General features: G+C 38.3%; 2 protein-coding genes across 4 annotated transcripts; one reads left to right on the plus strand and one right to left on the minus strand.

The window, feature by feature from the left end:
* Positions 1 to 215: 215 nt before the first annotated feature.
* Positions 216 to 2,953, minus strand: GPR15 (G protein-coupled receptor 15). The gene has a single exon (XM_047794019.1). It carries the CDS (start codon positions 2,827 to 2,829, stop codon positions 1,741 to 1,743), a length of 1,089 nt encoding a protein of 362 aa, XP_047649975.1. The 5' UTR covers positions 2,830 to 2,953; the 3' UTR covers positions 216 to 1,740.
* A 7,881-nt stretch (positions 2,954 to 10,834) lies between these two features.
* Positions 10,835 to 18,858, plus strand: CLDND1 (claudin domain containing 1). Of its 3 annotated transcripts, none has more exons than XM_047794031.1 (5): positions 10,835 to 10,928; positions 12,613 to 12,928; positions 15,037 to 15,147; positions 17,162 to 17,299; positions 17,438 to 18,858. In XM_047794031.1, exons 2-5 carry the CDS (start codon positions 12,631 to 12,633, stop codon positions 17,656 to 17,658), a joined length of 768 nt encoding a protein of 255 aa, XP_047649987.1. In that variant the 5' UTR covers positions 10,835 to 10,928; positions 12,613 to 12,630; the 3' UTR covers positions 17,659 to 18,858. The 3 variants fall into 3 exon arrangements, with proteins under 3 accessions (XP_047649987.1, XP_047649997.1, XP_047650006.1); XM_047794041.1 differs by having other exon boundaries at positions 12,613 to 12,913; XM_047794050.1 differs by lacking the exon at positions 10,835 to 10,928 and adding an exon at positions 11,767 to 12,384.
* Positions 18,859 to 25,902: the final 7,044 nt, after the last annotated feature.

Consider the following 25,902-nt stretch of genomic DNA (forward strand, 5'->3'; position numbering starts at 1 on the left):
AAGGTGAATGCTTTCTTTTTGTATTTCTTAAAATTTAAACTTTGGAGATCTATTTAATTATTTTGAGTTTGCTTTTGAAGTTTTCCAAGAAACTTTATGTCTTATGATTTACAGTCTTTTTTCCTCTATATCTATAATTCGTTAAAAGGCTGTTAGAAGATCAGTACTAATTGATATGCTAATAGAAATTAATGCAACATAGAAGAATGCTTATATAAGGAAATTATATTTTATTTAATAAAAGTTTAAGAGAAATTAACAAATCAACCAATTTATAAAACCAAAAACTTCTAAATAAACTATAATATGAGAAGATGTCTAATATTTGAGATTTCCCTTAACATCAAAGATACATAGGATGAGCTTGAATTACCTAGTCTCTGAAAAGATTCTAAGCTTTCTCTGATTTTCAAATTTATTATTTAGAAGTAGAATAGTACTTCATTTGAGTCCACAGTGAGAGTAAAAACATAACCCACTTTATCTTGAATTGAAAGATATTTATAATAGTAAGTTTGCTGCTGCGAAGCCTTCTGTGGTTTCTTCTAATTTCATTTTTTACTTCAAATTCTTTAAAAGGAATATAATTACAAATCGACTCGGTAAATTCTGAATTCTGGAAAGTCTCTGGGTTTGGAAAAATGAATATAAAATACGAATAGCATCTTTGTTATGGATTTTTCACTTCAGCTGAATACAGAGCATTCTGCCTTACTATCTTATTGGATCAAATCTTGAAATTACATACATCAAGCAAATAATGCTATAAGGAATGTGTAGTACTAACATTAATTAAATTACAAAATAATAATCTGCAGAGGTTATAGTTAAGCATTTGATGACCTTCAATTACAGTAGTAGTAACCTTTTTATTTGATAATTAGATAGCTAGGTAATTAAAAACATGTAATTAGAGCAAAGTCCTATCTTAATTTATAAAGGCAATACAAACAAAAGGCATAGGAAAACCTCATTGAGAAATTGTTACTCCACCATTATCATGAGACCCATTTTTACCAATATATCTTATAAGGAAAATAAGTCAAATATTGTCTTAGGCTTTCTTGTTAAAGTACTCTTGAAGACAAAGTGATAAAGTTAAGTCCCAAATCAGAAACACAATACAAAATGATTTTATCCCCATGAGCTTTCACCAGTCCAACGTCATTGTGAATGGTGTAGGGTGAAAGACAATGTTGGAAGATGGTATAGAATCACCATACAAACCTTTAAAGGTTAAGGCCAGAACCTCACTTCATTACTCAGAAAGAATTAATTACTGAGCACAGGTATATTACATTATTTACTACTTGCATTGTCACCACATTTCTCACCAGATATAAATAGGCAGAATCCTTTGTATGTAGTCCAATTTGGGGTGTATAAAGGATGATGTGACTTCCGGTTCCTGAGGGAGGAAAAGGCTTCAACATGAATTAACAACCATGAAGAAAGGATCTGGTCCAAGCAGGAGACTTTATCTCAGAGTTCAAGGACACATAAGAGTTGTATTTTGCCTGGTGAACTTGATTGGCAAGGATCACATAAAGTCTCTCAGCCAAAAGAAACCAACTTATGGCCTAATTATATCCACAGACATAGGGACTTTCTATTCATTTCTTTAAAATTTAACTCTTCCTTGTATTTATGAAGCAATATGAATACCTCACTTCTCTCTTTGTCACTGACACAAATTAACTCTCTAATCCACCAAGAGAGCTTGAAATGTCACTGTCTCTTTTAGAGCGACACAGACCTCTTCCTCCTTCTGGCAAAATCTTCCCCCTGAATGAAGTTGGAGAGAGCCTTGGTGAGGTCTGATGTCTCAGTGCTGCTCCCAAAGTCATAGTTCTTCAGACATGGGCACAGACAGTGCACAATGGCCCGGCGGATGTAGCTGTCAAAAATATAGTAAATGAAAGGGTTGACACAGCTATTGGCAAATGCCAACGGCCCACTCACCTCCATGCCCCATTGGAGAAAAGCTGAAGAAAAGTGGAGTTCTTGCTGCAACCCAGAGACAATGGCCAGGAGCTTGAAAGTATTAAAAGGCAGCCAGGAGAAGACAAAGGCTGCCACGACAATAAAGATGATCTTTATGGACTTCCTCAGCTTTTTGTTATGCCTTCCTGACTGCTGGTAACGGACACACAGCTTCCTTGTGATGCAACAATAGCAGGTCACCATGCTCACCAAAGGTGCAAAAAAGGTAAAAATTAAAGCCACCAGGGCCCAAGTCAGTTTAATTGAAGTGGCCTTCTTCTCTGCACAGTATGGCTTACCATCAATCAGGGTAAGCTCCCTGGATAGAAGAGTAGGCAACCCCAGGAGGCAGGAGATAAACCAAACACTGGCACAAACTCCATACGCACAGTCTCTCCTTCTGAGTTTCCTGGATATGGCTGGGCACACGATGGCCAGGTAGCGGTCAACACTCATGCAGGTGAGTAGGAAGACACTGCAGTGCATGTTGACTGAGATCACATAGGAGCTGCCTTTGCATAGGAAAGAGCCTGTCCTCCACAATCCTAAAGATCTTTCTTTATCCACCCAGACAGGCAACGTGATGAGGAAGATAAAGTCAGAGGCAGCCAGGTTGATGATAAAGATGTCGATCAGTCTTTGGCTGCCCCGTTTGAAATGCAGTGCGCTCATGAGGATGAGGTTTCCCAACACTCCAATCAGGAACACAGCTGTGTAAAAGATGGGCAGGAAGACTGATGTATAAGGAAGATGGGAGGGGGCCTCCTCAATATCAGGATTTTCGCTTGTAATGTAGGAATAATCCAAATACACTGAGGTTGCTTCTGGGTCCATCACTGTTTCCATCAGGTGCCAAATCTGGTAAGTTTCCTTACCTAGGAAGTTTTTGTATGAATTTTAGAAATTGCAAGGCAGCTTCTTTTATACAGTGCCCACCTCTTCTCCCTGCCCCACCTCCTGCCTTAAAAGATCTTCGGACAAGTATAAAAACAAAGATTAAAAAAATACAGTTTCTACCAATCCTCAGAAAGGGCCCACAAGGAAACACCACCTGATTGGTGTTGGGTGGTTGTGGTTATGGTTTTCTTTATTTGCATTTGCCCAGGAAACTGAGGTGCTTTTTGACTTCTTTCTTCAAGATATTCATTTTTTTTTTCTTTAAATCCAGAAATTAGGAACTGAATTCACTTTTTCCCCCTTACTTAAAAATATCTTTGATTTTTTTAAAATTGAGAATCCTTTTGATCTAGCCTCCTGTTTCACATACAGGGTAATGTTTTAATTTTAGAATTTTAAGGTGGTAACATCGAAGATACTCTTTTCATTTACATCATTGGTGAAATGTGAAGAAAATAGTAAATTGAAAATTTACCAAATCTTACCAGTCTGTATATATGGCAAACATAATGATTCTGACTGGGGTATTAGTTTCTTCCCATTTATTTGGCTCTTTCAGTTCATATATAATTGATCCTGTCTCATTCAGTAAGTTTTTTAAAATATTCAAAATGCTGGGACATCTTGTGCTTTTATTATTATTTAAAGTTTTTTTTTGGAGTTCTTACTGTGGCTCAACAATAACGAACCCGACTAGTATCCATGAGGGTGCAGGTTCGATCCCCGGCCTTGCTCAGTGGGTTAAGGATCCGGCATTGCTGTGAGCTGTTGTGCAGACCAGCAGTTGAAGCTCCGATTTGACTCCTAGCCTGGGAACCTCCATGTGCTGCAAGTGTGGCCCTAAAAAGCAAAAGAAAAAAAAATTTTTTTTCACTACAATTAGCACAGCTCTTTACACATTGTTGGTATTTTGGAAACACTGCTTTGAGTTGATTAGGAAGAATTTTGTTTTTGTGATCTGATATAATGTAGCAAGGATGACTTCATTGGGGTTTAACTACAGGCATTGTTGTTACTTATGTAGCTTCCAAACATAGGCTTAAAAATCAAACACTGAAATTTTTCCACTGTTATCTGTTATTATAATTCAACCAATGAAGTTCCCTTTTGTTGGCGTTAACATCTTTGAGTAGGAAATTTTTCTCCCTACTAAACTTCAAATAATCCTTCATCAGTCTCTAGATCCCCTCAGATCTTCTCTTCTTTACATTTTACTGTGATAGCAGTGAAGTTTTTATTTATTTTATTTATTTATTTATTTTTTAGCTTTTGAGCTATGTTTTTAAGTTCCTCCATACATCAGTGAACTTCACTTTGTGAATTAGTGACTTGACAACAGATAAAGCTGCATTAAGTGACCTTACAATTGTGGCAGTATAGGCACATAAAAGGAAGATTTGTGGTTCTTTCAAAGCACTTGATAAACAGGCCAGGATCCAAAGGAGTCCAGGAGTTCCTGTTGTGGCTTGGCAATAATGAATCCAACTAGTATCCATGAAAACTCTGGTTCAATCCCTGACCTTGTGCAGTGGGTTAAAGGAGCTGGCGTTGCTGCGGCTGTGGCTTAAGCTTCCATGTGCCACAGGTGCTGGCCTAAAAAGACAAAAAAAAAAAAACAACAAAAAAACCCAAAAAACAAAACAAAACCAAAAAAACAAATCTTCCCAAACTCCAAGGAGGTCTATCATATTTTTTCTCTCTTCTGTCCCATTTTATTAAAGAAGACCATAGTAAAATATAGAAAATTCTGAAACTGTCTCCTTTTCTTTCAACTGCTTACTGGCCAAAATAGTTCAAGGCTTGCCACACACTTCTGTTCTTCTCTCTTTCCTTCCATTTCATTTCACTGTCCAAATTATAGATTCAGGTTGATATTACTTTTGCATAGATGCAAATATAATTGTTAAACATTCAAAGTCCTTTCTATTGAAGTTTATTTATTCCATAATTAATATATTGAAAAGAACAATCCTGCCTGCTGTGCTCCTTCCGTCTTCTTCCTGATGTGTTCCATTGTCAGCCTAGTCTCAGGCATGTGAGTCTAGGTCAGGGAAGGATGAAGGTCCCCTGAGCTGGGGCAGCCCCAGAAAGTCACTTGGGGGTTGATTTATGGGCCTGGGTCTGCCTTCTTTTGTGTCCTTGGCTGCTCTGTATTGTTTCCAGAGAAGGTGGAGAAGGCCATATCTTTCACTGAGTACAGGCTGCAGAGGAGATAAACCAATTAACTTTTTGACATTTCTGGGATACAAATCTTTCCCAAACTAGATAAACCTTAAATATTTAATAGAATAATTCACTTCGTCAAATAGCTTGAAGTAGGACAATATCTGCTTGAAAAGGATTGAAGGGGTAAATGTAAAATATTTAAATGTTTGGATACTACATATATATGTGCATATGTACTAAAGAAATGCTTATATGTATTTAAATTTGCTTTATATTTATGCTTTAATTGTATTATTTGAATTCTGCATTCAGCAACCACAAGTTTTTCTAATATTTGAAAAGATAAGGTTGAGTCTAGGTCTAAAACATTAAAAAAATTAGATGTGTCTCAAGAATTCTACATAAAAGTATTATAAAATGGAAAAGAGTTCATGCTCACACTCGTAGGCGTTCTTTCAGCGTCTTAAAGTGGTTGGGCAGCTGATGTAAACTATCTAAAATAAATCTGACTTCCTCAGTAAACTCTGAAGCAAAAATAATTTGCTTATCATATATAGTCACTTTGAAGTATGGTACTTAGTGGTAGAATGCTGCAAAATAAGAATACCCATCGTGGATCAACAGTATCTTGAGACCCACGTTAGAAATGTTTTGAGCCCAAAAAAGGAATAAATATCATAGTACTGGTCTTTTAATAACTCAGAGAGTACAAAGCTATTACAAGACAGAACCCACAATAAAAACTGACTAGATAAATTAGGGAAGGTCATATTTCTAAATAAGCTTGGAGCAATAATTATTTTTAACCTTCACTGCTCTTTGAAATAAAATGAGGAAACTAACAGTAAAATAAAAAATTGTACATAGACCAAAACTCAAAAACACTGGATACCATAAGCATATGAAAAGGCAGTATGAACAGGGTGTTGACCAAAAAAAAAAAGGTAAGCTGTAGATATCAGTAACTGAACTACAGCACACATCACCTCTTTAGAATTGTTTTTCTAGAAAAAAAAAATTTAAACTTTCTTCCCTCATCCCTGATAAAGATCATTGCTTTCATCTTTGTGTTCTCTGAGACTTTTTACCATACTGCTCATAAAATACTTATTACCTCTCTTTACATGGTAAGTTGTTTTGGTGTCTGACCTCCTGAGCTGATCATGAAAACAGAGATCACCCATTGTCTTTCTGTCAGCCTCTAGCTTATAGTAGTTACCCAACTAAAGTCTTTTTTTGTCCTCTTAAAGCCAGTGTGGCTGCCAGACTACACTATTCATGTCAGAGTCACCTGGGGTGCCTACTAAATTCTAGTTTTCTGAACCTGGTCCCAGTCTGTCGAATCAGAGCCATTAGGAGTGGAGTCTAGGGCTATATTTAACGAGCACTGAAGGTGATCCTTACACACTAAAGTTTAGAATCACTATTCTAAGGTATTCATCTTAACCAACTTTATACATTATTGTTATTATTTCAGCTAACTTTTTAAAAATCACCATTTGAATGCCTTAGAAGTCTTCTGGCCTGGATCTCGGAAAATTTTAGGAATTAATTTACACCTCAGGACTTTCTGTTATTCTGTATTCAATTCCTGAAATATGTTCAGAATTGGCTCAAATGTTGAAAACGGGCAGAGAGTAAGTTGACCACTGAAGCATCTGCTCAGGTGGCTATATTGTCATCAGACAGCCATAGATGTGAGTTACAGTCTCTGCTTCACAGGTGGACTGAAAGTTCTGTGTGAATACAGCCACCCCCCACTGGCATTACAACATATTACTTCTGTTTCTTCCCTATCAGCCTCTCTATCATGTATTAAATAGGATTCACCAGATTAGGTAGCATATAGTACTGTAAAAAGAAATCTCTGTTCATATATGCTCTACTGATATGTCCCAGAATAAATGGCCAAAATCATGAAGCAAACTATTTGTTTTTCATAAATCTTGTCAGACAGGGTGATTTTATATTCATTTGTTAGAAACACTCTCTTGTCCATATCTTATTTGAGCATCATAAAATGTATAGCTATTTAAATTATTTAAATTGCCCAGTTTAAGAGATCTATTTACACTCTAAGAGTTAGTGATTTTTTTTTTTTATTCTGACAGTTACCTGGAAAGTTTAGTGCAATACAATGTAATATAGCATGCCAAATTAAGTGACATCCTTTTGCTGCTTTTAGGGTCCTCCTCTACTTCATTTATTGGATTATTTCCCTTGGCACCCCATATTTACATAAACAGCAGTGATGTTATTATTCTAGGCACATATACTTTAGGTTTCTTCATAAACATTGATTTAATCTGGATTTAGGTTGTGTACAGCAAAAATTCTATTTATTTACATTGGTGTCCTAGTACCCAGCACAGTGTCTGGCATACACTAGATAGATAGTCAATAAATATTTGTAGATCTGAACTGAATTATGCTTGAATTTTGAGTCATTTCCAATGAATACAACTTCATGGACACCTTCCATTTTTCATTATAACTGTTTATTGTTGAAGCAGCCAAGGTCTGAGTTGCTGATCTTTTCTAATCAGAATGCATTGAGTCTTCCTCCTTTTTCTTTGTTCTGCATTTCCCACTCCCTCTGCATTCTTGGATATTGTGTAGGCTGAAGGTGTAAGATACATGAATTCCCCAGTGAAACTTCAATTCTGTGGATCTATGACAATCATATTTTGGAGCTATGTTATTCTCCTTCCAGCAGAATTATGAATCATAATATTTTAGAGCTTTAAGTGACATTAGTGGTCATCCAGTAAGTCACTTTACTAATGAGGACACTGGGGCCCAGAAAGTTGTAATTTACTGAAGATCCACATTGATGATTTTGAAATCAAGGACAATTTAAATTTAAATTTCTCATCTACATATGGTCCATTCTCTGTCCTTCAGAAGCATGGACATCCAGTGCAGCTCTGTGTAATGTTTGACAGGAATTACTGAAAGGAAAGAGCCATTTTAGATGAACTTTTCTATTTGCTTTGTCCTTGATTAATTTAGCCATTGTTCTACAAGAAATTGTTACAAGGAAATTCAAAGAATGATACGATTTTTTAAGGATAGCTGGTGACTGGAACCCAGAACATGCATCTATTTCTACTTTCATCCTTTCTGTACTCCAAAGTTCATAAGGAAAACAACCAGGATAAAATTATATGAGAAAAAGATAATGGGGATATATATTGCTTAATATAATTTTTAATTCCTTAAAAAGTACAATTAAAAATAATATTTAACTATCTTAGGGAGTCTGGTATTGAAGGGAATGCTCGCATAAAGAGTTTTGTAAGCACACAATATAAACAAGTTATAATAAATGCATATCTATATTTTTAGTTTATTGGGTTTATTTACAGTGCAGTGTAATTACAACACCTTCTTGCTGAAACTAGGACGATCTTTAATCAAACCAAGCCAGAGGTCTAATTCAACTTTGCTTTTAAATCTGAATTTAATGGACTTTACCTTGTTGCACTAAATAATCTTCAATATTTATGAAAATATGTCAGGCCAGCTACTGTTTTCCAAACAGTACAGTAAGAAATGGCAATAGAAGTTTAATTAATTTATTAAGGACTTATTTTGCCTATCTACGCAATGAGCAAGCACAAATACAAGACAGAAACCCCCAAGACGTAGAGATAAATAAGAAATACAGTGCTTGGTGGTAGTGGGTGTCGCGAGGTGGTTCAAGTGCCCTGTGCTGAATGGGCAGGATGGTCACAACTTCAAACATACAGACAGTCCCAGGGCTATACTACATGGGTGACCGAAATGTGTCTTGTATTTTTCAGGCATTCTGCAGACGTGATGGATAAAAGCATCACCCTCCTTTGCAGGTCTTGCCAGAAACATCAGCCTCCTGAATTATGAAGACACATGTAAGCTATGAGCAGAGCTAACAAAAGATGCCTGGAATCTGGTCCTGGCAAGTCTTTCCTAGTCATCAGGCATTTAGTCCAGAGATTCATTAAGTCTCCTGAAGTGAGCAGGGACCCTTACCTCCAATAGCAGCTTATTCCCAGCTTCCAGGAAGAATTAAGAGCTTTGAAAGGGCGTTTGTTTGTTTGTTTGTTTGTTTCTTTTACAGACCCTACTCAAAGATTACAGGTCTTGAACAAAATATTTACAACTAATAATTTAACAATTGTTTACTATGTCCCAGGGCCTGTGATGGGTATTATACATATTTTCTCATTTAATCCTCACAATGATCATGTGGTATAGGTACTATTGTCAACCTCATATTTTGGAGAAAAGAAAACAGATTTAAAGAGGTTAAATAAATTGTCTAATGTCACCTCAATATTCAAGCTTGAAGTGTTATTCCCTGGTCTCAATTCTCTTGTCCGTGAACTGAGGTGGTGTCTTCCTCTTCCTTTTCTAAACTTCTCTTTAACCTGGATTTATTGCCATGTAACTTCACTAGAGATATAGTTCTGAAGGTAGGGAATTTCTAGAGAAGGTCAATGTATATAGGCATTTCCTTGTGAATAAATGCATGGAGGGGCTCTAAATGCGAATTAACAATTTACTGTGCACTGCTACCATTTTCTCTGGTTGGTGCCTCTGACAATTCTCCTCTGGCAAGGTATTCTACATGAAAATCCAGTCATATTTGAATATTATATTCTATTACCTTGTTTTACTTATGTGTTAGATATGAATATCAGTTCAACTTAGGCAAAAGAAATATAGCTAAAGATAGAGAAACAGATAGCTATGTCTTCAGTCTGTCAGGGTGGTAGAAATTTAGTATCAGCCTGGGGCTCCCACCTTTTTCCTGTTCTGTAGCTAAATTTGAAGGCATTTGAGGGGTGAAGTAGGGTTTGACAGCACCTCTGGTCCTTGAGTTGGCCGTCTCTGTAGGTACCTGTTGAGAAACCTATCATTGCTGGTCTCATGTCACATTCATGGGTCTATACACATCACTACAGAGATGTCCCTGCTTTCTGTCTGTGAATTTATATGCAATACTTGAAGGCTCATTTTGTTTTCTCTGCGCCATAAAGTCATTTGCAGTCTCTGAGGTTGTGCATGATTCTTTCTGCTTAAGGCAATGTTCTCAAAAATTCAGTCTTTTTCATACTATATAAACAATTTTTTATTCACTTTTTTGACATATCTGGGACTCTCAGCATTAACTTAATGTTTTTCTTTAACTAACTGTAATTAATTTTAAAAGGGTGCTTTACTACAATAGAAAGTATCACTTGCCATAAAGAGAAAGCAGCCAACAAACAAAAATTGTATGAAACCCAAAGGATGCCATCACATGCTAGTTGGATACTGTCTGTCAGATTACATCCTTCTTAGTCTAAACTTAAGCAATAAAATCAGAAAGACTATCTGCTGCAATGAGAGTGAGGTTGTGAGAAAGTCCATGGGTTATCATCTCAAAAGTATAATCTCATTGCTGTTCACAAGTAGGGTAGTGGTGAGGAAAACACAAGATTGGAAAATCCGACTCATAAAGTCACAACTAATGAGTATCAGTGACCAGGCAGGTCGCCTTACTTGGTGGACGTTCGTTCCTTCCTCAATAAAAAATAAGAATCCAACAGCCCAGACCTCCCTTTCGCGCACCGACTGCCCCTCCGGAGCCGAACTACACCTCCCATAATTCACCGCGCGCGGCGCCGGGAATGCCGTCCGCTGCCTCTCGCTGCTTTTCCTCTGTCCCTCCTACAACTCCCACAAGCCCCCTCGGCTCTGTGGCCAGGCCCAGCCCGGGGTGGAGGCGGAGGCGGAGGCGCGGGAGTTATGGAGGGGGCGGGCTCTGCAGGGAAGTGCGTCAGAAGAGGCGTGGGGAGAGTAGGGTTCTGTGGTTTGAGCTTGAGGGTGAAGCTGGCGGAGCAAGAGGATGGGCGGTGAGTGAGCGGGGCCGGCGTTGTTCGGCAGGGGTCGCGTAGCTGTTGGACGTTTCCAGCCGTTTGAAAAGAGGCCCCCTACCCGGGCGCGGCCGGGGTGTGCGGGTTCTGAGCGGGGGGCTGTTGCGGGGCTTTTCCCTCGGCCGAGCGGTCTGGGGAGGGGCCTGCCCCGGTCGCTGAGGCCCCTGGCTGGACCGCGCAGGGCTGCCCTGCCGTAGCTCTGGCTAGTTTCGACCCCCCGCCCGGCCACGAGGTGCGTCCCGCGAGGTGACAGCGCTAGGCGTCCGGCCTGGGCGAACTGCCGCTCCGGTGCCCGGGACCTTTTAAGGTCATTTGAGAGCACAGGGATGAAAAAAGATTAAAAAAGAATAAAAATACAAACCCAACCTCTGGAGTTAAAGTTAATTATTGTAATTGCTCTGATCTCTCCTGAGTCACTTGCCATTTTCCAAACTCAGCAGCCCCAGTTTGCTAGCCTGTTTTCGTACTCCTTTTAAAGGTGTTTGGTGCGGTCATGGTATATACTTGGAGTATTTGACTCAGCTTGATCCGGCTTGAGTCATTTTACTGCGGCCATTTACTACTGCCGTTGAGCCCTGTCCACGCCTTTGGAGTGCTTGTATTTTGCCCGATTCTGGGTTTTCTTTCTGGCTGAGGAGGAATCATTTAGTTTGCAGATGAGGAGGTTCAAAAGTATAAAGAATGGGGAAAGTAGATAGGAGTGAAGACTTAGGCAGCGTTAAGGAGCTTGGTTTAGCTTTAATGGATTAGGGGCAGATTGATATCTAGCATTATTATATATTATTATTCTCTTTTCTATTTCTTGCGCCTGAAACAACCTTCTCTCTGGTTTAACAAGCGTTTTCAACTGTCTTCTGAATAGCTCTCTACTCTTAACCTTGTTTTGGAAGGTTTCCCTAATCAGAGGAAACTGGGAGGAGCCGATTTCCTCTGCTTCCTTTTCTGTTGGCGGACTTGCGTACAGAGAGATGGGACCGAGGCTTATTGCCAGGAAGCAGTGTTTATTTGTGCCTGCACCGGCTCAGGATTCATATCCAACGGCTGAGCCGAGAGCGCAGGGGGGCGTAGCTTTATATACCCTTCATTAGTTGCCCCTTTACATTTTAGCCCCTTTGTCTTCCTTATGGGGTAACATATTTGATTAGATGGTCTATGCTACAGAGTTACGCATGCGCACACAGATGCTGATGATTCCACGTTGCCTTCCCTTTGTTCTGGGGGGGCCCTAACCACATTTTCTCTGCCCTTTTCACACCCAGACTCAGAACACTTAATACTCTGCAGTCTTTCCTTAACCATTTATGCTAGGTACATTGCTGACTCTGGGCATGTCTGTTGTTTGTATCTGTAATGTGTATGTCCATTTCAGTGTTGTCTGTTTTAGTGTGCAGGTGATAGACTAGAGAACAAGACCTCTGTCTCCGTAGCATCCTGGGTATGTGAGCATTCAATAAGTACTTTCATGATAATGAGTTTTGTTTTGAACTTAAGAACATGCTTGCTGCTTCTTCTTTTTTTTTTTTTTTTAATTCATTGATGATTATACATTACTTTAAACAGCTTTGGGATGGGAAATAGGGTAAAGGGTGATTTTGAAATAATTCCTTTCAAAACCTGTATTTGTTCTTGAAGTCTAACTTTTCTTTCTTCCACTTGTAAACAGAGCAGTCTGAATGCCAGAATGGATAACCGTTTTGCCACAGCATTTGTAATCGCTTGTGTACTTAGCCTCATTTCAACCATCTACATGGCAGCCTCAATTGGCACAGACTTCTGGTATGAGTATCGAAGTCCAGTTCAAGAAAATTCCAGCGATTTGAACAAAAGCATCTGGAACGACTTTGCTAGTGATGAGGCAGATGAAAAGACTTATAATGATGCACTTTTTCGATACAATGGCACAGTGGGATTGTGGAGACGGTGTATCACTATACCCCAAAACACATACTGGTATAACCCACCAGGTATAGAAAGGCCAGGTATTTCTCTTATTTTAATCTTTGTCCCCTTTACTTATTCAGTAATAGAGAAAGTGATGTGATGATGGTCTCAGTTGTGTATAAGCAGGTTTGTGTGTTCTCCCCCACCCCCAAAAAAATAAGTCTTATGTGTCTCTTCTTTCCTTGTCACCTTCTCTCCCCAACTTCCATGAATTACCATAGTACTCATTAGTATTGGCTGGATGAGTAACTGTTCTTATCTTGGGAAAACCATTTTAAGTTTTGTACTTATTTACCCACTCATTAAAATCTTTTTATTCTCCCATGTCTTGAGAAAATAATTGGAAAAGTACATTGGGAGATTTTAAATACTTGGTAAGTGGTAAAAGGACTAGTATTCAAATAAGTTAACACATTAATTGATAATCCTTTTATATGTAGTTGTGTTTTAGTAGATACTAACATTTGCCTACTAAATCTTAGAGGATCTCATTTGACCAACTCTGTGTCTAAATCTGCATATTTGAGACTGTTTTACAATAATCTTGATAAAAATATAGGTTAAAAATATGTATTACAGAAGTCAAAAAAATTTAAGAAACTGCCTCTCAGGTTTATTTTGTAATAAGCATTCTTAACAGTTGAATTTTTTAATTTCCAGTTACTAATAGAGCTCTTTAAGGGGTAGCTTTAGAGCTCTTTGTAAGGGGTAGCTTTATAGTTTTTTTTTCTATTTTTGATTACTTTTATTGACCTCTTGGTAGGAAGCACTGTATTCAAATCACAGCACAACAGGCTTGAGTTACTATATCTCAGAAGGTTGATAGTTGTGATTTTATATGGAAGAAAGGAAGTAGTTTGGAAAGAGGTGAAAGTTGGTTAAATTTTATTTAAAATGTTCAGTTCTATTTGTGAGAGCATAGGAGCACTTGATATTTGAGTCTTAGCAATTATTTATCATTCAGTCAACAGATATTTGTTGTATATTTTCATGTTCCAGGGCCTAGGAGCTTGAAGTACATAAGGGAGAGAAAAAAAAAAATCCCTACTCCTGGGAGCTAACATTCTAATAAGGGCTGACAGGCGATAAACAGAATAAATAATTATGTAGTAGAAGATAACATGTACTATGAAAAACAGCAAAATAAAGATGATTTGGAAATACATAAGGAAGGGGGCCTTGGTAGGCATTAGTTACATTATTCACTAGGCAGAATAGGCTTTAAGAAGATACCACTTGAGTAAGGATAATATAGGTAAGGGAGTTGACCATATGGGTCACTGTGGAGGTGGTGAGAATCATTTGGGTGGAAGGAACAACTACTGCAAAGGCCCTGTGGTGGGAGCATGCCTGAAATATTTACAAACTAGCAAAGAATTCCTTGGGCTGAAACAGAGTGGGGTACACTATCAGAGACTATCAGAGGCGTATTCTGATAGTGGAAGTGAGGCAAGTTGTATGGGATTCTCTAGGCATGATGAGGACTTTAATTTTTACTCTGAGTGAGTTGGAGCCATTGGAAGGGTTTGTGCAGAGGGAAGATAATCTGGTCATCTAGACGGATGTGTTGGAAACAGACAGGTGACTGGCAAAGACAGAAGCAAGGAGACTTAGGCGGCTCTTTTACCAGTTCAGATGAGAGATGATTAAGACTCAGATGGAGTGGTGGTACTGAGCAGTGCCTGGATTCTAGATATATTTTGAAGGTAGAGCCTCTCGGATTTCCTGCTGGAGTGCATGTGGGCAAGACTGATTAAAGTTTCTGCTCTGAGGAATGAGAAGGATGGAATTGTCATAACCTGAGATGAGGAACATGGCTGATGGAGAAAGTTTGGGGGAAAGTTTCTATTTATTTTAATCTTTGTCCCCTCCTTTTTCCTAGTCTTTTTACATATCTATTCTAATTGATTTTACTGCTCCTACTTTTTTTTTCCCTTCTTTGTACCCATGTTTTAAGCCTGCTACTGAGAACCATTCGTCTGTCCATTGGGCAGTGGAGAATCCTGTGTCACTCAGGGTCAAAGAGGTTGCTGTCTCCCCTGAGAACATTTTTCCATATCATTTTTTATTTCAGCAAATAACTAATGAAAGATTTTTGTTAAATGTTTAAAATTAAAACAAGCAATCATTGTTTTTCTTGTTCCAGAGTCACATGACATGGTCACAAGATGCATGAGTTTCACGCTAACTGAGCAGTTCACGGAGAAATTTGTTGATCCTGGAAACCACAATAGTGGAATTGATCTGCTTCGGACCTGTGAGTACTTTGAATTCTGCAAGACAACTGGGGAAAAAAGAAAATAATTTTATTTGCCTTTTGTTAAACTTTGATTTTGGAACAAGATGGCAGTGTACACTGTGTTAACTTGAAATAAGTTCTCCAACATTATCTTCCAAACTCTGTTCTGTTGATAACATATTTTCTTTTTTTTTAATTTTATTTTCCCACTGTACAGCAAGGGGATCAGGTTATCCTTACATGTATACATTACAATTATATTTTTCCCCCACCCTTTCTTCTGTTGCAACATGAGTATCTAGACAGAGTTCTCAATGCTATTCAGCAGGATCTCCTTGTAAATCTATTCTAAGTTGTGTCTGATAAGCCCAAGCTCCCGATTTTCTAAGTTAGATACACACTTACCAAATTTCAGATATGAAGTCAAGCAGCTAATATGTTGGGAGACAAAATCCAGACTCTTCAAAAGATGTTATTAATGGGCCCATTTAAAGAGGAAATTTAGTAGGGAAAAATAATACATTTCTGTATTTGAGTTAAACACTTCATTTATCTGAGTTCAGATAAGGATATGTGAAAAAAGTTAACCACAAGCTTTATATATGTGAGTCAGCTAAGTGTCAGGCTTGCCAAAAGTGTTGGTCTAGTCTTAGGCAGTAGTAGCAAAAGTTCAGATGTCAAAACATTGAAAATATTTATTAGGAGTATTCTATTCACTGATGATCAGGGTGCCTGGGAAATACTGTCTTCAGATTTGGACCTGGTTTCTAGGCTGTAGGCAGTCACTGGAACTTGCCTAGAAGAATGACCACATCATGAGAGGGAACATTGAATAAATAGCAAATGCTTAGTTATGTATTGGGAATGCATAGGAAGAAATTTATTACTAACAGAGTTTAAAGGGAAGTTAGAGAAAAGATTTCTCTGCAGTTCCAGAAAGGAAAACTAGCATTATAAAGGTAAAATTTGATTTAGAGTTGATACTACTCTGTTGCAGTAATTAAAATAATTTAAAAATATAAGGGATGCTTTGTAAAGTCATCAGCTTTTTTCCCATGTTGTTAAAGGAATTTATGCTAATTAAAAGTGCCATTTATTGAGTGCCTGGTGTATACCAGATCCTTTGCTTTGTGCTTTATGTATATTGTTTTAACAAGTCTTATTAGTCATTTACTTGTTAGTCCTGCCTTGAGATCCTGTAAGGACTTAGATTTGTTTGTATGTAGAGCCAGAATGTTTTGCTTCAAATCTGGTTCTACCACTTACTGTGTTATCTTGTATAAGGTATTTATACTTCTTCAGTTTCCTCATTTGTAAAATGGAGATAATAGTATTAGTACCTACTTCATAGGGATATTGGGAGGATTAATACACAAAACCTGTGTAGAACAGTATATGACACATAGTAAGCCCTCACTAACACTTAACTGTTAGTGTCCTTTTACTTTTATCAGGACAAAGTTAGCATCATTTTAAACAATGTGCTTTAGGAGAAAAACCTCAATTTTTTTTTTTTTCAGTTCAATGTGTCCTTGAAACTTCTTTAATATACGTATAATAGTTTATAGCCCTTAATCCCCTATTCCTACTGTGACCCCTCCCCACATTTCTGCAGAAAAATCAGCTGATAGTCTGATGGGGGGGTCCCTTATGTGTGATTCTTTGTTTATCTCTTACTGACTTTAGAATTCTCTCTTTGCTTCCACTTTTATCATTTTAATTATGATATGTCTTGGTGTGGGTTTCTTTTTATTTATTTTCTTTGGAACCCTCTGTGCTTCCTGTATGTGGATATCTGTTTCCTTCTTCAGGTTCAGGAAACGCTTAGTCATAATTTCATCAAATATGTTTTTGACTCCTTTCTTTCTTCTTCTTCTTCTTTTTTTTTTTTTTGAAAAGGGAAAAACCTCAATATTAAAGTACCTCTGACTTTTTGAGAAGAGTTCTCATTAGAATATGAAATAAATTGTCATTGTGAGAAAACTGAAATTATGGTGACTTTTTTTTCCCTTTTTCTCTTTTTAAAAATTAGATCTTTGGCGTTGCCAGTTCCTTTTACCTTTTGTTAGTCTAGGTTTGATGTGCTTTGGAGCTTTGATTGGACTTTGTGCTTGTATCTGCCGAAGCTTATATCCCACCATTGCCACAGGCATTCTCCATCTTCTTGCAGGTGGGTCTTGTCATCATACTTAATTTTATCTACTTCTTTGTCTCCTTGGGGATCACATATTACTGCCCTGTCATGTTGCCTGGAAAGGTATTATCATGCTCTTATCTAGCTGTTTTGTTTTCTAAATTTTCCTCCAAGGTCTGTGTACACTGGGCTCAGTGAGTTGTTACGTTGCTGGAATTGAACTACTCCACCAGAAACTAGAGCTGCCTGAGAATGTGTCCGGTGAATTCGGATGGTCCTTCTGCCTGGCATGTGTCTCTGCTCCCTTACAGTTCATGGCTTCTGCTCTCTTCATCTGGGCTGCTCATACCAACCGGAAGGAATACACCTTAATGAAGGCATATCGCGTGGCGTGAGTGGGAAGCTGCCCGCTCTACAACTGCCATCTTTATGATTTTTGATATTAATATTTCCCTTATCTCCCCCAGTTGCTTTTAATTTAACTTTTTTTGTGGATATACCATTTTATCCTGAAAACCCATTTTATTTATTCATACAGATGGTTGTTTCTTAATACCACTAAAACTTACATGGAACCTGTGAGTGATTCCATCTTTCAGACAAACTAATCTAGGTTCAGAGTCCAGACAGAAAAAAATGGGTAGACTCTTGGCATAAATTTGTGAAAGAAAATTAGTAGTAGAGGAGGTTGACCAAAACAAGTTATGCTGATGTCTGTTAGACTTTTCAGTAAAGTTACTGTATTTGTTCAACTGGAAACACTAATTTCTTTGGGAAACTTCTTTTTCATAGTCAAAACTTATATTCACTTTGCCGTAGTAGGTAGCCAGTCAGCCAGAGGTATTAGTGCTATTTTAAGGACTTAGGCTATCTAAAATAGGGAAATTATCTAAAATCTTTTTCCCTAAATATTGGCATATAGGTTCATCTGAGGTGAAATATGGCAGTTGTTTATCTACACTGTGTCTGTTTACAAGAAAGGAAGTGTTTACATGGAATTTTAACTTCGTAAACTGCAAGAATTCCAGTTCAGCCAGGCAAGAGGATTAACCTTATTTTACTTTTTTTTTTTTTACACTCTCCTTAATATGTCAGTAGGATTTTCAATATCACCAAATCATTTTGGATTTTTGTTCCTTCCCTCCTCGCACACCAGGCTTATTAAGAGTGCTTTCTTTTTAACACTACATTGGGGTCACAGAGTAAAATTCTCCAACTGCCATCTATTTATTTCACCTAAGTACCATAAAGAAAGTTCCAACATAATGACCTTCTGGAGCTAGGAAAACTACCACAAAACTTAAAGCATTGGCTGGTCATTAACTTCCAGCTGTGGTCTTTATTTCTTGTGGTGAAATGAAGTGCCTTTCCTTGCCTAATCCCTCCCTGGTGTGTATCAACATGATTTAATGTCTTCTAATTCAGTCATTTTTTTATAAACATGTCTATAAACATTGAAGTTTAAAAAATCTTATTTATTTATTCCATTACTGTAGTACTTGACAGATTTTGAAAAAAAATGTAACTTAGTAATTTCTTACAAAATTCTAAATCTGTCTTTTTTTAAAAAATAAAAAATGAGAAGAGACTCAGAATTGTGTATAGTGTCTGAGTTGATTAAATCTCCATACTTTAGGATAAAGAAATACAGGATTCTGAATGAGGATTTCTGTAATTTTCTGTGGAACATGTGTTGTTGGGTTATAGGCTTATCTTTATATCCAGTGTTTGGGTCTCTGTTTTACCTTCCAGAAAATGTGGGAACCTCTTAGGAACCTCTTAACCCCATTAGAAAATAAGAGACTCTTTATCTCATGTGTCAAAGTTTTAAAACGTGTTTTCAAAGTAATTTTGTGATGATTATGTATCATACTTAATGTGGCTGGTTTTTCATAAAGTCATTTAATGGCTGTGGATGTTTATGTTCTACATTAACGAAGTAATCAAGTCAGCTTCTGACTTAGAATAAAGCCAGTATTACTCTGCAGCCCATTATTGCCTATGCCATGGCTGTCTACCTCTTCCTAATTCTTAAAGTTTCATTGCCTTTTACCACCTTTTGTGGAAGGTAGAAAAGTTAAGTGAAAAAATCCAACACACTTTTGGGAATGGGATTTTTAAATTATTGACCAATGTGACATTTTTGTTATTTATTTATTTTTGTCTCTTTAGGGCCATACCCACGGCATATGGAGGTTACCAGGCTCGGGGTCGAATCAGAGGTGTAGCCACTGGCCTACACCACAGCCGCAGCAATGCCAGATCCTTAACTCACTGAGCGAGGCCAGGGATCAAACCTGTGTCCTCACGGATCCTAGTTAGATTCGTTTCTGCTGAGCCACAACAGGAACTCCAACATTTTTGGATTTGAATGTTATTAATTTTAAATGGTGTCCCTGTCTCTTGTTACCCTAGAGTTATCTGTGATTGTCACTCTAACTCCTGTCTTTAATGTGTACCAAGAAAGCTCAGTCAGAATCAGACTTGTCAGCCTCAGGAGTAGCATCTTTAAATATGGAAAGCTAACCTGGTGCTGTATATGTGTTGTAGTTTAAGCACATTTCAGAGTAGCTGAGGTCATTCTCTCCTGCAAAGCCTTTTTTCTTTGAAATATGTAGGCCCAGATTGTTTTATTTGATGTGTAAATATTACAGTTTTACAGATGTCTAATGATTCTATTCAGATGGAACCATATGAAATTACTGATATTTGACTCTTTTATTTTTGCTTCACCCATGGCGTATGGAAGTTCCTGTGCCAGGGATGGAACCCGAGCCACAGCAGCAACCCAAGCTACTGCAGTGATAACGCTGGATCCTTAATCTGCTGCACAAGACAATTCCAATGACTTGACCATTTTTGATTAAAATAATACATAAAATCAGTGGCAAGTAAAATCCCGTTAATCTCTTCATCTACTCTTTGAAAGCAACCAAGTTAAAAAAAAATAATTTTCACATTTTTGGGAACATGAGTTATGGCAATTTAAGAAACATGTTTTAAGATCTTAATTTCATGGTCCCTGATCTCATTACATGATGTGAATAAATGCCTTATATATCCTTTTTAGCAAAATTCATTTCAGAAAATTTCTTAGGGGTAGTCATAAACACAGCAAGAGTCGACAAAATAAGAGGCAGAGGAGTTCCCATAGTGGCTCAGTGGTTAACAAACCCAACTAGCATCCATGAGGATGTGGGTTTGATTCCCCACCCCGCTCAGTGGATTAAGGATCCAGTGTTGCCATGAGCTGTTTTATAGGTCCCAGACCCAGTGGATCTGGCATTGCTGTGGCTCTAGCATAGACAGGTGGCTACAGCTCCTATTGGACCCCTGTAGCCTGGGAACCTCCGCATGCTGTGGGTGTGGCCCTAAAAAGCCAAAAAAATAAAAATAAAAATAATAAAAGAGACAGAATCTATTTGTTCAGTTAATGCAGTGTGCCTACTATCTAGGTCATGCTACACTAGGGTTTCAAGAATTTAATCATGTATGTGGCTAGAGTTGACAAGTCACAGATGAGCTGATTTGGTGACCCCAGTGAGAAGAACGAGATGACCATACAATAAATCAATGCAGAATTTGCTTTTTTTCTATTCCTGAAACACTGCCAAATTTCATACTAGCACTGTTAAAACTTATGTAGTATAGATCCAGTCATCTTCAATTGACAAAAATAGTGTGAGGGCATTTAAAAATTTAATCCTTATGTAAGCATTCACCAGAAATGAAAATGACCTGTTGAATTAACTTGATTTTGCCAGTTTCAACACTTTGAAAAGTTTCCCAGCAGCTAAAGGAGCAGGTAATAGATGAAGTTCTAAAGATGCAAATTGTTATTTCACTGGCTATAGCCAGATCTGTCCTGGCACAGATGGATGGGGTCTCTTGTCCTTTCAGCCCTCTACTCATAAGGGAGTGTGATTCATACTTTGAAAAGAGAAAAAACAAGGAAATACATCTAGATATAGGAATTATTCTGCTCATCAGATGTTCTAAAATACTATTGTAGTGAGAAACATATTTACCTCGGATTAAACTATATGATAAATGCTGGTGTCCTGCAAGTTCTAAATTGCAAAAAGAGTAAATTAGAATAATTATTTGCTCTGTAGAAGAAGAGTCATTTAAATCCTCTTCAATGTTAAAATTTCTGTTAGCAAAATAAATGCATTACTTGACATATTAATGTTTGCATACTTTGAGGAAACGTCTGTAAAGGAAGGCCCAATTTATATTACTTTCTATTTCTGCAGAATTTTTTGAATTGAAATGTGGTTGATTTACAATGTTGTGTTAGTTTCAGGTGTATACTAAAGTGATTCAGTTATATATGTATATATATTTTTTCAGATTCTTTCCCTTTGTAGGTTATTGCAAAATATCGAATATAGTTCCCTGTTCTGTGCAGCTGGTCCTTGTTGGTTATCTGTTTTATGTATAGTAGTGTGGATATGTTAATCCTAACCTAGTTTACTCTCCCCCACCCCCACCCAGAGTCCCCTTTGGTAACCAAAAATTTGTTTTCTGTGTGAGTCTGTTTCTGTTTGGTATACATTCATTTATATCATTTTTTGGCAGACTTTTTAAAAGATGAAATAAGGAGAGAGATAATTCTCTTTCTGTTTTGTCTTCACCTTTCAAAATATCTGAGTTATGGGGTACTGCACACTTTTCATCTTCTGACTCAGTGTCTCAGGATGTGAACTTTACCTCAACTCTCCTATAGTTGTCTAGCTTCTATTCTTGTTTTTTCTCTGCTCAGCTTATACGGTCATTGGGATGTTCATAAGCAGCTTTGAGTCTCTTGTTCTCATATTCTCCCTTCCTTCATAGTCCATGGTCTTATTCTCTCAGCAAGACTGTGCTATCCAGTTTTCTTATCCTCAATCTCAAGATTCCAAGGAGGGTCGCTCAAAACTATTAAACCATTCCTTTTAAGAAATTACTGTTTGACTTTAGCTGCTTGATGATTAACCACCTCTGACTTGATTTTTTTTTTTTTACCCCATAGCACACATTGTTGGATGCCTGTATTCTTCCTCAACTTCCATGCATTGAGTTTATGTTCTCCTAAAGGAGGCAATATTGAAACGAACTCTTCCAGTCTCTCCAGCACTTACATGCTTCTCCCTACAAAAGAAAAAAAAAAGTGTATTTTCTGGAGAGATTGCTAGGAGCATGGCATCCACAAAAAGCAGCAACATGTATGGTGGTTAAATATCCAGGTCAGGAGACAAAAATACTAAATCTGTAATCCCAGGCCTGTCACTTAGCTTTTCTAAATCCTATTTTTTCCATCTGTGAAATGCTATGATTACCATACCTGCCTCACAAGTTGTAATGAGGATTATGTAAATTGCTTAGCATGAAGTAGCCACTCAAAAATGCTTATGAAAAATAAATAAATAAAAGGAGTTCCCATCATGGCTCAGTGGTTAACGAACCCAGTTAGTATCCATGAGGACATGGGTTCAATCCCTGGCCTTGCTCTGTGGGTTAAGGATCCAGTGTCGCTGTGGCTGTGATATAGGCCAGCACCTATAGCTCCGATTCAACCCCTAGCCTGGGAACCTCCGTATGCTCAGATGTGGCCCTAAAGACAAAAGAAAAAAACAAAACAAAAAACTTATGACTGGCTGCATTAAGAGTAGATGGGGTTACCCACAGTCGTCTGGTCACACACCACAGGGTGGTTCTTAGCCTACCTTGCACATTGAAATTGTCTGGAGAACTTTAAAAAATACTTGTGCCCTAGAGCTTCCGATTTAGTTGGTCTGGGGTGTGGCCAGGTTGTTATGATTTTTTAAACCTTTTCAAGTGAGTCCAGTGGATAGCTGTATTTGAAAACTGTATTTTGAGGCTATAAATAGGATTTGAAAAGCAATAAATAGGATTCTCTCAGCAGATTGTTAGAAAGAGACAGTGGGCTATGTAGAGTAAATAGACCTGGCATGGTGCCTGTCTTCTAGAAGCTATTTCTTTCCTGTGCTTTCAAGAACTCTCTTCTGCTGATGCCTGGCTCTTTGAGATGCATCACCATTCATCACACCACTGCTGGCTGGAGACATCTGAAAAGTCGGTCTGCACACCCAAGGCACTCAAGTGGCTGGCCCTAAGGTTCAGGTTTGGGAGGAGGTAATAGGCAGCCTTATTTGTTTTGGCTTCAACTCCAAATTACTTTCTTTAATTTAGTACTTTCAGGGACTCTGTAGTGTGGGGTGATTGGACCTCCATAAAGAAAGAGAATACTTGATCCTTTTTGCTTATCAGTTCATTGCATTCCTTCTCTTTTGATTAGAACTGGAAAGGACAGAGGTAGGAGTGACTGACATTAACATCCGCACGAGGCGGAAATGCTTGAGAATGGACATATAAAACAAGAATGAAATAGTATTTGCCTTGATAGGTTGTTGTGAGGGTTCAATACAAAGGTACATGAATCCTGGACCATAGGAGCTCTGATATGTTAGGTATTATTTGGAGACCAGTGCAGCACAATGGGAGGAGTCAGCGTTTGCTGGGCCTGTGTGGTAAGGCTGTGGTTTGTGCAGGAGTTAGGGTTGCTGTGGCTTGTCCTGTGGCTGCACTCCAGCAGGGATTAGGACTGGAGCTGTGCTACATTATCAGGGAGAGTCTAGTTTCCAGTTAAGGTTTACTTCAAAATAAACAGTGCAGACATGTTCTTTAACCAATCTTTCATCTCAAGGTGGAAGCATTTTTTTAAAATTGTGTTTTTATACTTTCTCCCAAATAGATCTGCACCAGTGTGGAATTTCTGTTCTTTCAATGATTTTTCTAAGGATGGGTTGGTGATTTAAGATTAGCTCTATTAAAAATCTGTCTTTATCTTGTTTAAATTGGATCCAGGTCCATAGAGGGAATGGGAGAAACTTGGATTCCTGTGGTTTGTTCTCAGGCTCCTGAAAGGAACTATTACCACATGTAATACGATTTGGTTTGGATGATTCATCTTAAGTGCTGAGGGTGACGGTGGATTTCAGGGACACACACCATAGGGTCAATCACTGGGTATTATTCATGAGCACTCATAGTAAGTTGCAGAGTAGCACGCTTCTGGCCCTCTTCTTAAAAGGGCATTCAAAGGTATGAAAGATGAGAAATTAAAAAATATCTAGAAAGAGTTCTAAGGATTTATTTAAGGGCAGCAGAATCCAATTTTATTGCCAGAACTATCCAACATCACCTTTGGCAGTGGTCTCCCTCCCTCCCCACGTGAAGTAAGATTACTGAAGAAAGGAAAGGGAAGGAAAGGCCTTGAGTCTTTGAGTGGAGCGTTCTGTGACCTCTCCCCCTCACCATAGAAGGTAGGCAGGGACTCCCCCAGGTCCGTGATTTCCTTCTAGGTGAAGATGTAGAGCTACACTCTAGTTAACTCAGGACTTTCACATCTCAGTCACGGCTTTGGATTTAGACATATTTGCTTGTAATCCCAGCTCTTCTTTTTACTACTTGGGAAACTTTGGGAAAATTTTATTACTTCTTAGATCTCAATGGAATAATAACCCACTTTTCATGTTTGTTGTGAAGCGTAAATAATATAGTACATGCAAAACAGCCCAGTGTCCAGTGCATCTTAAGCTTTCAATAAATGGTAATAATAATTGTCTGCAGATGATTTCAGATCTCCAGCCTTGCCTTCTCTCCTGTGCTTTAGGGCTGAATTTCTGTCTTCAAGACAGTTCCATTTGAGTATTTTCATGCTACCTAAAACTTACTATGTCTAGATTTGAACTCATCTTCCTTCTCATCATTTTTCTAATTCCCATGTTCTTTATGTTTCTCCCATTAGCTACACTTTCAGTGGCAATGTCATCTTTGATACCTCCTTTGCCTTTATTAGGAACAAGTACAGTTTTGTGTGGCTACCCAAGTTGTCCTATGACCTCGGGGCTATGGGTGGCCCATGCACATTGCTGCATTTCTCTAATATATAGCACAAAATGAACCTTTCACCACAGAAAAGAAAATCATGGGCATCATCCTTTTGAACGATTAAAATCTCTATTAAGGGCCACTTCGGGAGTTTCTCAGAGACTTCCCCTCTGCAGGCTTTCAGACTGCGGTTCTTATAACATGTGAAATCAATGTCTCTCCTTCAGTGGTCTGTTTACCACTGCCCGGTAAGTGCCTGGCTTCCTGGCAGGCTGATTCCTCTCTGTTTGGGGTCATAGTGATCTCAGGTTGTTCAGGAGTTCTCTTTTACTAGCACCCCAGGTCAGCCCCTTCTGCAGGGAAGATATTTAGTCACCAGGAAACAAGAATAGCTAAGGGGATACCTGGATGGTTGGAATGCAGGTCTCTCCTACCTCAACCTGGGGTCTTGCCACTTTTCCCTTCTGCCCCATCTGGCCAAGCCCTTGCAGCTTTTAACTTTTCAAGGGTGAGTCAGGAATTCTTCCATATATTTCTCAAGTCCAGGGTGCATAGGTCAGACTTTCTTAGTAAGGCCCCTTTTGGATGACTAAACAGAGTGAGGGGGAGGCAAGCCCTGTCCACCACACTGTGTGGGACTAGGGGAAAACTCAGAGTCCTCCGCATATCCCTCCAGAAATGTCTGTCTCTTAATTCTCCAAATTCTGGGTAGATTCCCCAAGGCACTTATAGACCCTAGAGGG

Source organism: Phacochoerus africanus, chromosome 1 (genome assembly GCF_016906955.1).
Source record: "Phacochoerus africanus isolate WHEZ1 chromosome 1, ROS_Pafr_v1, whole genome shotgun sequence".
Lineage (NCBI taxonomy): Eukaryota > Metazoa > Chordata > Mammalia > Artiodactyla > Suidae > Phacochoerus > Phacochoerus africanus.

Coding starts and splice junctions, on each gene's coding strand:
- GPR15 (XM_047794019.1), bottom strand. CDS start 2,829: ATGGAAACAGTGATGGACCCAGAAGCAACCTCAGTGTATTTGGATTAT.
- CLDND1 (XM_047794031.1), top strand. CDS start 12,631: ATGGATAACCGTTTTGCCACAGCATTTGTAATCGCTTGTGTACTTAGC. Junction 12,929..15,036: donor ACCAGGTATAGAAAGGCCAG/GTATTTCTCTTA, acceptor TTCTTGTTCCAG/AGTCACATGACATGGTCACA. Junction 17,300..17,437: donor CATTCTCCATCTTCTTGCAG/GTGGGTCTTGTC, acceptor TTTTCCTCCAAG/GTCTGTGTACACTGGGCTCA.